The sequence below is a fragment of the Hesperophylax consimilis genome, chromosome 1 (genome assembly GCF_061612785.1).
Source record: "Hesperophylax consimilis isolate HC1 chromosome 1, BYU_Hcon_1.0, whole genome shotgun sequence".
Lineage (NCBI taxonomy): Eukaryota > Metazoa > Arthropoda > Insecta > Trichoptera > Limnephilidae > Hesperophylax > Hesperophylax consimilis.
This window is the reverse complement of record NC_142836.1, coordinates 28509427-28523204: the sequence shown is the minus strand read 5'-3', so window position 1 is coordinate 28523204 and position 13778 is coordinate 28509427. Positions and strand designations below refer to the sequence as shown.

General features: G+C 34.1%; 1 protein-coding gene across 15 annotated transcripts in view; it reads left to right on the top strand.

Moving 5' to 3' along the window:
• Positions 1–13778, top strand: part of sif (guanine nucleotide exchange factor still life) — a 442635-nt gene that overhangs the window by 267479 nt on the left and 161378 nt on the right. For all 15 annotated transcript variants that reach the window (XM_089631932.1, XM_089631928.1, XM_089631958.1 and 12 more), the window contains 2 exons: positions 10969–11248; positions 13547–13678. In XM_089631932.1, the coding sequence (XP_089488058.1) occupies positions 10969–11248; positions 13547–13678 (412 nt within the window). The remainder of the gene's footprint in view (positions 1–10968; positions 11249–13546; positions 13679–13778) is intronic.

Below are 13778 nucleotides of genomic sequence, written 5' to 3'. Positions count from 1 at the left end.
AACCTATTTATAATACCTTTAACAAAAAAATATTTTAATTTCCATTTTCATAATTCAGATTATTCCCACAGATTTATTAAGATAAGATGCGAAGCGAAAAATTTGGTTACACTTTTTTTTTACAAACAACGCTTTCGCTCCAAATGACCGGAGACTACCAAATCTACTCGGGTGGCAATAGTACAATACATTTCGATATCAGTACGCAATAGCGCCTCTCTAATTATACGTTTGCGCTTGTTTTAACTAAATACGCAGAACAATTATTTGAGACTGAAAAACATAAATATTATATATGTGTATCAACAAGCCAAATCCTCCTCGAACTGTGATGGGTGGCATCTCTAACTATTTTCACTTCTTAAGACACTTTCATCGTGAGCTAAGGAGCTTTAAAATATGTATTTGTCACTTTAGAAATTAAACCAGATATCATACTTTTTTTCCGCACTCTCCGTGTATTCAATAAGAAATAAAGATTTATTTCTTATTGAATACATTGTCTATTTATCTAATTTCAACATTGTCTATGTCTATTATTTCTCTATTGTCACCATTGTTTATGTCTATTATTTATAATTAGTTTTATTAAAAACCCTGAAGAAGTGAGCGTTGCTCCTGAAACATGTTGGTAATAAACCATAAAAGTGGTAAAAACGAAGTATTATATTAATTTCAAGAAATAAAGATTTCGAAAGTAAAATGTCGAAGAGAATATCTACTAAAACCACTTTACGTACTTTCTTTCTAACAAGCAAAACGTTTCGTGAACTACATTTAAAATAAGATGAAATGAATATATATCATTTAAGCATTCTGAAAAACACAAGCAAGGCCGGCTATTAAAATAAGTAGTTAATACGGAATACGTTTTTTTCCCATCCAACACAATTTCTTTAATAAAGATCTTCCATCTCTCGTGTTTTCGTGAAAGGCCGCTCCATTGCATTGCCGGTTTTCTAGTGATTATTTTCCATGTGGAAGAGCCCATAGCTGGCTGGCCGGAGCATGACCGGAATTCATTATACGGTAATTAGCCATTGAGAGGCCTGTGGAGCAAGTCCACGCTAATAAAGACAAAAAGGCCTAACCAGGGGCTACCAAACTTTCCACCAGCTCGACCCGATTTTTTACGACAAACTTTCCGATCCACTTAGCCTTAATTAAGTGATGGTGATTGACGGGTGAAGAGTATTTTTGATTTTTGAGTTTTCTGAATATCTGAATACTGCACAAGAGTTTCAACTGCTTCCTACTGAGGAAGTTGGTTAAGTACCTGGCTTTTCAAATCTGGTCATCAAACCCAGCTGAAGCCATTTCAAGCAAAGTTTCAATTTTAAACACAAGCGTCTGCTTCCATAAAGGAGAAACATCAAAAAATTCAAAAAAAATTGTGAAAACTAATTTTTATATATCATTATTGTTAATATATATTATACTTACCTTTTTTATTAAATAAAAAAAAAATTAAAAAAAAAAAAAAAATAAAAAAAAAATTCGAAATGGAGGTCTTTCACCGGGAAAATACTAAGGACGGGTTGTTTCGGAGAATTTGAACAATTCATCAAATTTCAACGTTCACTTTCGAGTTCTGTAAAAGATTTATTCATGTTCTGTTTTTATATCATTGTAGGCTAGTTGCTTGACAAAACTGAAATAAAAACAGAACTTGAAAATGTCTTTCACAGAACTTGAAAATGAACGTTGAAATTTGATGAATTGTTCAGATTCTCCGAAACAACCCGTCCTAAGGACTGGTTATTTCACAGAATTTGAACAATTCATCAAATTCTAAAGTTATTTTTCAAGTTCTGTGAATTTAGGTTCCATTTAAAAATAAATTTGCATAGCCAATTCTTTGCCGATTTTTTTAAAAGATTAATTATTGGAATCAATTTATCAATCACCTTTCAGTTTTTCTATATTTTCAACGAAGATTCCAGAAATTCTGTAATTTTTGCATGTAAAATTTCCAAACATTATCATTCACTATATGAGTTTGAATTAAGTTTTAGCGACCCGTGGCTTAAAAACCCCTGGTACAGACCACGTCTGAGAATGATAGGGGGACATGGTAAGGGAGTGTTTTCCTTTCCTTTGTTTTAGTACTAGGGGCAGCAAATCAGAAATATATAGAGAAGCAAACTATCATTGAAACCCGAAATTACATAATATGCGTACTACTGTGATGATAATTTAAGTTGTAGTATAATAATATTTTGATATTGAAACTACAACAAAAACACTAATTAATCTTGCGAGATGCAATAAGTCAAGTCAAGTTGAAATACAGTTTTATTGACTTGTCCGGTTAAACAGTATTTTTGACCGAATTAAAATACATCATTACTACAAGGCCAATTATTTAAAAAAAAAAAACTTATCCTTTGTGATTTCTGATGGAAGAAATATAAAATATATTTTCTGCACGTATTGAAGCAAAAAAATTTAGTCATGGAAGCTTCGTAAAAAAATAAAACTCGAGATGGTAATGACAAAGAAATTCGCCAGAGAACAAAATACAAAAATTCAAAATTAAAAAAAATATATATATTGCACAAAAATACAGAGTACAAAGGGTATAGGTTATAGGTTACATCCTATTTCTTTCAGCTAACCCAACAAATACACATTATACAGGGTTTTTAAGAGGTGTTATTTTGAATATTAATTAAGGAATTAATGATTTTTTATGGCCGGAATTGGATGGTATTGATCTGAACAACGTTGAGTTCCAACAAGACGGTGCCACGTGCCACACAAGCAACGAAACCATTGATCTTTTACGGGAAAAGTTTCCGGACCGTGTTATCTCTCGAAGAGGTGATCACAATTGGCCACCGAGATCTTGTAATTTAACACCTCACGACTTCTTCCTTTGAGGCCACGTGAAAGAGAAGGTCTACGCCAACATTCCAGCGTCGATTCAAGACCTCAAAGATGGAATTCGTGAGGCTATCGAGGACATAAGGCAGCCACTTTGCGATTTGGTTATGGAAAATTTTTCTTGAAAAGAATATGGTCCTGTAGGTGTGGTCGTGGTGGTCATTTGACTGATGTTATTTTTCACTATTAACGGCATATCTTCTTCTTTATAATGAAATAAACATTTGATCATTTATATTAAAAAATGGCATTTTTCTTTGAATATCAAAATAACACCTCTTATTGGAAAACCCTGTATTACATAACCCAACAATTACATGTTAACAAATGTACGGTATTTAAGGTGTAGTATAGTTTAAGGTATTCATTTAAGGTGTAGTGACATTTCTTTAAGAGAATTTTTTTAGTAATGATTTAAATTTAAGTATGTCGGTTATTTGTTTGATGCTACTTGGAAGGTTGATATATACTTTAATAGTCATGTAGCGTGGTCCTTTTTGAAATATAGTTTTGTTTGCTTTTGGGATTAATAAGTTTTCTTTGAACCTTGTAGCGTGTTTATGTGTTGAGTTTTTTTGTGGGAACTTTTCTGGAGATGATCGAACAGGTATAAAATTTTTATTTATTTTATAAAATATCCCACCTGCCTTACTTAACCCTAGATTCATGACCTTATCTAAGAGGAACATTATTCATAAACATTCGTCCCACAGACGACTAAATTTAAGTGACGAGTTTTGGGGTACTTGTAAATAAAATAAATAAATTAAGTATGGCACTCTTTAATATGTTTAATTAGGTAACAAAAAAAATAAAAAACGAGTTAAAATTAAATTTCATCGCTACATTCCACACACATGAGGCCGCGATGGTCCATGCACATATACTTTTTGCATTGCTTGCATTGGAACCTTGTCATATGCCGTTTTTTATAATCACAATAACCACAAACCTTTTTTTGAGTACCACTTAGACCAGGTGTGGCAATGATAGGCATTTCATCTAAAACTTCGGCGATTTTCCTTTTTAGGCATCTCTTCAAAGTTGGCATTTCGTGTCTTTTACGTAACCATGTCGTTATCACTGTCGGAATCTGTCGGGACACATTCATCTAATTCCACATAATCTTCGACATCACTGATTTCTACATCCTTTTGCTGAATGGTAAAATCATCATCATCGGAATCAGATAAACGATTCAAATAGTTATCAATTTGCCGATCATCCATTCTTAAATAAAATAAAAAGATTTGGTGTAAAATACCCACAATAATACATTTTGAACGATAAAATAAGATGTAACTATAAATAATAACTCATATAGAATAATATCATATACTTACTTTTACTCTGTATAACCAGAACTCATCAAAATCAATGTTTTCAAAATAACTTGCAGTCTCTTCAAAAGTTACACTATTCATAAACATTCATCTCTCAGACGTTCAAAGGTCTATAACTTGTCCACAAGACTTCACTGCAAGGCAAACGCACCCGCTTTACTAATGAACAAGCCATCTAGGAAGGTACTTGAGAGGTCATCATTCTATCTCTTTCACTCGAGACACTAGAAACAAATTTACGTTTTGCGCGGTCTGTGGGACGAATGGTTATGAATCTAGGGTTAAGAAAACCACTTAACATTCGTTAAACGGTGTTTTTTGTTGCACATTGTATTGTTAAAGTTTAGATTCGGACACATTATCCTTTAATTACTGTTACCGCGTGAATATAATAAAAAAATCTATGAACGTTATGTTTATTTATAACATAAATGTTTTGTGTATATGTAGGTAAATATAAATCATAGAATTCAACGTATGTATAGTGCTTAAATTGAATTATAAATCTCATTTTTGCTGTTGTTATTCTCTGGGATTTTTTTACTTGTATAAACGAGATTAAAAGTGATGTGATACTTTTCTTGCAGACTCCCTAAACAAAAGGAATATGTTTTAAAATTTTCAAATTCTCTCAATTTTTCGAAGTTTGGAGTAAAAATATCTAGGTTTTTTTTTTATTCAACTTTTTTCATGTTTGATATTAAAATTTTCCAATTCATAAATATCAAGGTCTATTTCAAATACAGTAATATAAAATGTAATTTTATCTAGTTTCTTAAAAATGGATTTTTGTCGTTGCACATCAAATATAGGCTATGAGACGATTTTCACGAAAATGAGTTAATTATACAGTTATTTTTCCATTTTTTTCTCTGCCTTCTACTACTATAATAACTAATATTTAAGGAGATAGATAATGTGCATGAAAACATTTATTTAAATAAAAGCCAGATTAGAGCCGTAGAAGAATTGGCACCAGTGCTTCAACGCCACATGAATGGCTATATTTCTTCACTGCCTCTGTTTACCAAACCTCTTTCCTTGTCTGAATCCAAATTCAGGCATTTGAAATATTAGAACATTAGAAGAATTGGCACCAGTGCTTCAACGCCACATGAATGGCTATGTTTCTTCACTGCCTCTGTTTACCAAACCTCTTTCCTTGTCTGAATCCAAATTCAGGCATTTGAAATATTAGAACATTAGAAGAATTGGCACCAGTGCTTCAACGCCACATGAATGGCTATGTTTCTTCACTCCCTCTGTTTACCAAACCTCTTTCCTTGTCTGAATCCAAATTCAGGCATTTGAAATATTAGAACATTAGAAGAATTGGCACCAGTGCTTCAACGCCACATGAATGGCTATGTTTCTTCACTGCCTCTGTTTACCAAACCTCTTTCCTTGTCTGAATCCAAATTCAGGCATTTGAAATATTAGCACATTAGAAGAATTGGCACCAGTGCTTCAACGCCACATGAATGGCTATGTTTCTTCACTGCCTCTGTTTACCAAACCTCTTTCCTTGTCTGAATCCAAATTCAGGCATTTGAAATATTAGAACATTAGAAGAATTGGCACCAGTGCTTCAACGCCACATGAATGGCTATGTTTCTTCACTGCCTCTGTTTACCAAACCTCTTTCCTTGTCTGAATCCAAATTCAGGCATTTGAAATATTAGAACATTAGAAGAATTGGCACCAGTGCTTCAACGCCACATGAATGGCTATGTTTCTTCACTCCCTCTGTTTACCAAACCTCTTTCCTTGTCTGAATCCAAATTCAGGCATTTGAAATATTAGAACATTAGAAGAATTGGCACCAGTGCTTCAACGCCACATGAATGGCTATGTTTCTTCACTGCCTCTGTTTACCAAACCTCTTTCCTTGTCTGAATCCAAATTCAGGCATTTGAAATATTAGCACATTAGAAAAATTGGCACCAGTGCTTCAACGCCACATGAATGGCTATGTTTCTTCACTGCCTCTGTTTACCAAACCTCTTTCCTTGTCTGAATCCAAATTCAGGCATTTGAAATATTAGAACATTAGAAGAATTGGCACCAGTGCTTCAACGCCACATGAATGGCTATGTTTCTTCACTGCCTCTGTTTACCAAACCTCTTTCCTTGTCTGAATCCAAATTCAGGCATTTGAAATATTAGAACATTAGAAGAATTGGCACCAGTGCTTCAACGCCACATGAATGGCTATGTTTCTTCACTCCCTCTGTTTACCAAACCTCTTTCCTTGTCTGAATCCAAATTCAGGCATTTGAAATATTAGAACATTAGAAGAATTGGCACCAGTGCTTCAACGCCACATGAATGGCTATGTTTCTTCACTGCCTCTGTTTACCAAACCTCTTTCCTTGTCTTAATCCAAATTCAGGCATTTGAAATATTAGCACATTAGAAGAATTGGCACCAGTGCTTCAACGCCACATGAATGGCTATGTTTCTTCACTGCCTCTGTTTACCAAACCTCTTTCCTTGTCTGAATCCAAATTCAGGCATTTGAAATATTAGAACATTAGAAGAATTGGCACCAGTGCTTCAACGCCACATGAATGGCTATGTTTCTTCACTGCCTCTGTTTACCAAACCTCTTTCTTTGTCTGAATCCAAATTCAGGCATTTGAAATATTAGCACATTAGAAGAATTGGCACCAGTGCTTCAACGCCACATGAATGGCTATGTTTCTTCACTGCCTCTGTTTACCAAACCTCTTTCCTTGTCTGAATCCAAATTCAGGCATTTGAAATATTAGAACATTAGAAGAATTGGCACCAGTGCTTCAACGCCACATGAATGGCTATTTTTCTTCACTGCCTCTGTTTACCAAACCTCTTTCCTTGTCTGAATCCAAATTCAGGCATTTGAAATATTAGAACATTAGAAGAATTGGCACCAGTGCTTCAACGCCACATGAATGGCTATGTTTCTTCACTGCCTCTGTTTACCAAACCTCTTTCCTTGTCTGAATCCAAATTCAGGCATTTGAAATATTAGAACATTAGAAGAATTGGCACCAGTGCTTCAACGCCACATGAATGGCTATGTTTCTTCACTGCCTCTGTTTACCAAACCTCTTTCCTTGTCTGAATCCAAATTCAGGCATTTGAAATATTAGCACATTAGAAGAATTGGCACCAGTGCTTCAACGCCACATGAATGGCTATGTTTCTTCACTGCCTCTGTTTACCAAACCTCTTTCCTTGTCTGAATCCAAATTCAGGCATTTGAAATATTAGAACATTAGAAGAATTGGCACCAGTGCTTCAACGCCACATGAATGGCTATGTTTCTTCACTGCCTCTGTTTACCAAACCTCTTTCCTTGTCTGAATCCAAATTCAGGCATTTGAAATATTAGAACATTAGAAGAATTGGCACCAGTGCTTCAACGCCACATGAATGGCTATGTTTCTTCACTGCCTCTGTTTACCAAACCTCTTTCCTTGTCTGAATCCAAATTCAGGCATTTGAAATATTAGAACATTAGAAGAATTGGCACCAGTGCTTCAACGCCACATGAATGGCTATGTTTCTTCACTGCCTCTGTTTACCAAACCTCTTTCCTTGTCTGAATCCAAATTCAGGCATTTGAAATATTAGCACATTAGAAGAATTGGCACCAGTGCTTCAACGCCACATGAATGGCTATGTTTCTTCACTGCCTCTGTTTACCAAACCTCTTTCCTTGTCTGAATCCAAATTCAGGCATTTGAAATATTAGAACATTAGAAGAATTGGCACCAGTGCTTCAACGCCACATGAATGGCTATGTTTCTTCACTGCCTCTGTTTACCAAACCTCTTTCCTTGTCTGAATCCAAATTCAGGCATTTGAAATATTAGAACATTAGAAGAATTGGCACCAGTGCTTCAACGCCACATGAATGGCTATGTTTCTTCACTGCCTCTGTTTACCAAACCTCTTTCCTTGTCTGAATCCAAATTCAGGCATTTGAAATATTAGAACATTAGAAGAATTGGCACCAGTGCTTCAACGCCACATGTATGGCTATGTTCCCTCACTGCGTCTGTTTACCAAACCCCTTTTCTTGTCTAAATATATATTCAGGCATTTGAAATATTTAAAACTTGTGATAGACAAAGATCATCACCCTTTTTATGATTCACTAACTTATGTATAGGAATCGTAGAAGCCAAATCACAACTTAGTTTTTGTTGTACTGAGAATTCTGTTCATATTAACAATATCAATTTTGCTTAAGAGAATTTTGCAAGGATTTTTTTCTGTGTAAATGTGAGTGCTGCAAGTCTTAGTACCGTAAAAATATAAAGCTTAATGTTTTAACACTTTAAAATATTGAATAAAAGTAAAATAAACTTATTTTTCAAAAATAATAGGAAATTATATAATATAAAAACTAACGTCACATCCTCTGCATACCACTACAAAATTCTATTGTTATGTTATGTACACAACATTCACATATGTTGTGTACATGCCATAATAATTGTGCATAGATAACGAACCATGTGTAAAAGTAATTATTATTTGCAATAAATATATTCTTCTATGTCAAATAAAATATATTTTTCCTACTTTGTTCATAAATAAAAGTGTTATTTTCCTTTTTTTATAAACAGTTTTTTCGATTGTATCAGAATGTGCTCAGAGTCACATTAAATAGTCACAAGAGAAGAAATATATAGCACATTAAAATACCTTGGAAATATTCTGAAATTCGATGACTAATTTCAAGTTTACACAACAGATAAACAACCCCCTTTGACTGTGTAAACAAAGTATATCTTTTCATGAACTCTTTTATATCAGTTTCTATAATAACTATTATATCATACACATCGTTAACAAATAAAATTAAATTTTCACCAGGTTTTTTACTAAGACCGATATTTTTTTTATTTATAGGAACAAATTAAAATATATATAAGAAATTGAATATTAGTAACATTCTAATAATAATCAAATGGGTAATAAAAGTGCGACTTAAACTATCCGAGAGAAAACAGAATATTATTCATAATTGCGTAGCTATTATTTTTTACTGTGTTCTAGTCGTGTTATGTAAATTTGTCACAAATGTCCATTAGAGAGAGTGTAATAGGATACACGCGAAAAGAGCGGAAATACTTCGCAACATGTGTTCCCGCTAATATTATATGTTAAGTTAGAAATTGTATTTTTGGTAAGTGACGATTTAAACCATGCAGAAACTCGTTTCATAATTTGCATGCTAGCAAAAGCTTGTCCTTGTAATTGTAATTATAACTAAGACAATTAATTTACCTTAAACACTTTTATTAAACGCTATAATAATGTTTTCGCTGGAGTTCTTTTAAAGAAAGTTTTATCGAATCGTTTTCTATCTCTTTGAAAAGAAAACGATTGGAGAAAAGTTATGACGTTAACTTATTCCGAGGAAATAATTATCATTTAGAGTGTTCAGTGTAATTTTATTTCTAATAATTTTAATAAGATTCAGATTTCGTTTAGTTGATAACGCACGAGAGTTTTAACCGCCTGGAGCCAGTGGCATGAAAATGGAAAATGCGAAGTTAAAAGAGAAGGGAAAAATGCAGATTTGGATGTACATGAATCTAATCACTTGTAGCTCTAAATCAATTGCAAGCAATGTGACGCTTCAACGCTGAATGGAATTTTCGAACTCTGGAATGAAATGCAAATATGCCTTGTTTTACTTCATGTTAATTCTAAACAGCGGGTTTTGACCCTACAATCTCTAAGTAAAGAGCAAAAGATCTTACCGCTATGTAGAAACATTAATCGTATCTGTATCAATCCACAACCATCCAAACAAATAGAAAAACCGCATTTAAATCTGATAAGTAACCTTATCCACCATTCCACATTTTTCTTGTTGAAAATCTTTGTAGACATAATCCAACTGGAAATATAAAACGACGATATTTTTTGCGGTAAGCAAAAACGTACCACTATTGCCACTCACCCGAAAATGCTTACCGGAAAAGAAATAACGTTGAATAAACAAAAATACTATTCAAAACATAAACTTAGTGGTCGGTAGATAAAAATGTCGTAACGCCTCCCTTCACGCATATAAATATTAAAATAACTTAAACAATTATATCCGCTTCGAACATGCAAAGCCACCGTGTTTTAGTCCCCTCAGTCTGCCGCTGTACGACACCTCCTGCGTCTCCTGTTCCCCGGGTAAATATTTGCGGACTGTGACGTCACACGGCCGCGACGGAGATAAGGCTGAAGCTGACAATTTCCACCCCAAGCCGGTGGCGGTGACGCTGGCAGTGTAATGAAACCACAGCGTCACAAATTCCAATTATGCCACCGGTGGTCCAGAGTCTCGATAAGCAAACGGCTCCGAGTTTGCTTTCAACTTCACTCGTAAATCTTAGCTGAGGTTTAAATCAACCAAGCATTTCTTATCCGAGTTTCCAGCACATCGATAGATACGTAATAATTCTTAATACTGCCTACCGATTTCTATAATTTTGAATGTTTTTTTTTAATAATCGTATGTATGTGCATAATGCTTTATCTTGCCTACCAACACCCAAACATGAACATACTTAGATTTTTTGACGCGTTTGAAATAAACGTTAAAGTCATAACTGAGATTCTAATTATAATTGCGAGATTTGTCAAAATATACTAATTATGATCAAGGTACCTGTTAAAAAGGAGAGCCCCAAGGCACCTATGCACCCACGTTTTCTAATGTTTCTCTATCTCTTGTCTCCAGATTCCTGAGCGTGAAGAAATGGCTTCTCCGCAAGAAGCACCAGATAGAACTTGCTCGCAAGCGTGGATGGAAAGGATACTGGGTCTGCCTGAAGGGCACCACCCTTCTTTTCTACCCTTGCGACTCGAGAGAGGGCCGCTCCGTGGAGGCAGCGCCGAAGCACCTCATCATAGTGGACGGAGCCATCATGCAGCCGATACCAGAACATCCTAAGAGGGACTATATCTTCTGCCTAAGTACTGCATTTGGAGATGCATATCTCTTCCAGGCTCCTTGTCAGGTAAATAACAATTTACTTGTCCCTATTCATTTCACCACACAATGCACATATTTAGCATTCTGGGAACAATGATAATATCTCTGAGAACAGCTGTTGTATTTTTAAATTTATTTTAATTTATCTCCCGATGACACAATTATGCTTTTAATTACTTACTGCGAATGCAAGATTCGAGTGTACATTGTACAACTAGCTACAGGTATTCCAAAACCTCAATCACAAACACCCGATTTGTAAAAAATTATAAACTTGTCGATTTGGCAATGGATTCGATGTCATTTTTAATCATAGGAGCCAAGGATTAAGTCACTTTTTTCTAACAATCAAAGGCTTACAAAAGATTTCAAGGTCTTCCTTAAGTTCGTTTTTCGCAAGTCGGATATTTTGGATTTTGTTTGCGTTGTACAGGAGTAGAAATTTCGGCAACAGATGAATTATATCTTGACAGTTGTCCTGTCAAGATCCTGTCAGTTAATCTCTCAATTATCATAATGGAGCATCACCCTGTGGCTAGCCGTGCCTCGATTCAAATAATATTTATACATAACGTTTTATTTATTTATTTTCCAAAAACAGTATGAAAACAGACAATTTCAAAAATGTTATCTCCGGGTTTTCTCACAAACTCTTTGAATAAAAACTCCAGGGTCACCAAAACACTTTGAAATTTTTTTAGTGATAGATTACAAATAGTGTGGCTTTGTTAGCAGATGGTAGGAATGATTCTGTATTTGCAATCATATCAATCCAATCCTTGCATTTTCTACATGCCATCTATGGGTAACCTTCTGTGTAGGATATCACAAAAAGCGATAAAAAAAATACAAAAAATTGTCAGCATACACGGCAAAAAAGGTTACACTTCATAACATTTTTTTTTTCAAAATTGGGTTAAAAATCCGACGAGATACAAAAAACATCACCTCTTTTTCGGTTCTCTCGTAATTTTCAAATGGTTTTATTGAGCAGCACTCCAAAAAGCAAGCAACAGGACCTTATGTTTAGCTAGTACTAATTGATACAGCTATATGTTACAGTTAGTTACATTAGTTTTTTATTGTAATGGTCAAGTAAATTGGTTTTATTTTCCATTTTAGTACATACTTGGAATATTATACATGTGCAAGTACTTCATTGTGTTAGAATGTGAAATTATTTCCGATTTGTGAACTATATATGTTCTGTGTGTAAAACTTAAGCACTTGTTTTTTTACGATAAAGTATAGGGTAATAATAAAATGAAAATCTAAAATAATATATATTTTAGAAGTTAAGTACCAAGTTGAAGTGGTAGTATAATACTGCGATTTACGTAATGCTTACTATTTCTCTTTCAACGAACATTGATTTTGCAATATTCACAAAATATATTATTGACTTTAGGCAAATGTAAGCAAATGGTTTTAATTAATATTGCCTAAAATATATAATAATACCCAGTAATCTATGAAGAAAAAAATAATTTTCTTCTAGTTTTGTCTAGTTTCTTTCCTTCTCTCCTTTTCTTTTCTTTGCATTTCAAATCATCCATAATTTATTTTTACCAATTTGTGAACGGAGAAGCATTTTTCTATAAATTCCTACCTTGGTTTTGGCTAATTATTGTTTGTGCTTGTTGTATAACCTTGTTTGTTTCTTTTTTGGTTTTCTCTATTTTTTTTGTTCTACTGAACCTCCCTTTTTTATGTTTTTCACTGTATTGTATGTGAATAGTTAATTTTTATATCAAAATGCACACATCAAATTGTACTTTTTAACTTCCACTTATATTTTGTAAGTTCCTCCCGTCCTAGAATGAGTTTAGTAGCTCTTGGTAATTCCTCTAGAAATAAATTTAAAAATCATAAAAAAATATTTTAAACATCACCTTAAATGCAAAATGCAATAAATTATGAAACGTGAATTTTAGTTTTAGGGTTTACCTTAAGTATTTTTTTTGGAAGTTGTAGGTATCTACTAGATTAAACAATAGAATGCCCAGATATGCCTAAAATACTCCGTCCACCATTATGCTTTTAAAACTAAGGGTAGGAATCATTAATGAGAATTTCTGCCACGTCTCACGATACAAGATTTGTGTAATTTGAAGCAATATAAAACTCTACGCATAAATTTGAAGCTTTTTAGGTACTTTTAATTTCAACTTAAATTTATTTATACGGAACTTTTTTTCTTTTGTACAGCAGTATAAAAGCTTCGGAAACTTTAAACCTTTTCTGTACAACTGAAAGTCAAATATTGAAATTCACAAAGGTTTTGATTGTGCAATTTGTCTAGAGGGATTAATTTTTGTTTCAGGTCGAGTTGGAGAACTGGGTAAACAGTATTCACAGCGCATGCGCCGCAGCTTTTGCCCGCCACCGTGGGAAGACCGGCACGCTCCACCTGCTACAGGAGGAGATCTTCCGCCTCGAGAAGTCCATCGAATCGGTGAGTTCATCATTTTATGATGAGTGATAACGTTTGATGTGATAATGTGATGATGTGACGATGTGATGATGTGATGATGTAATGATGTGATGATGTGACG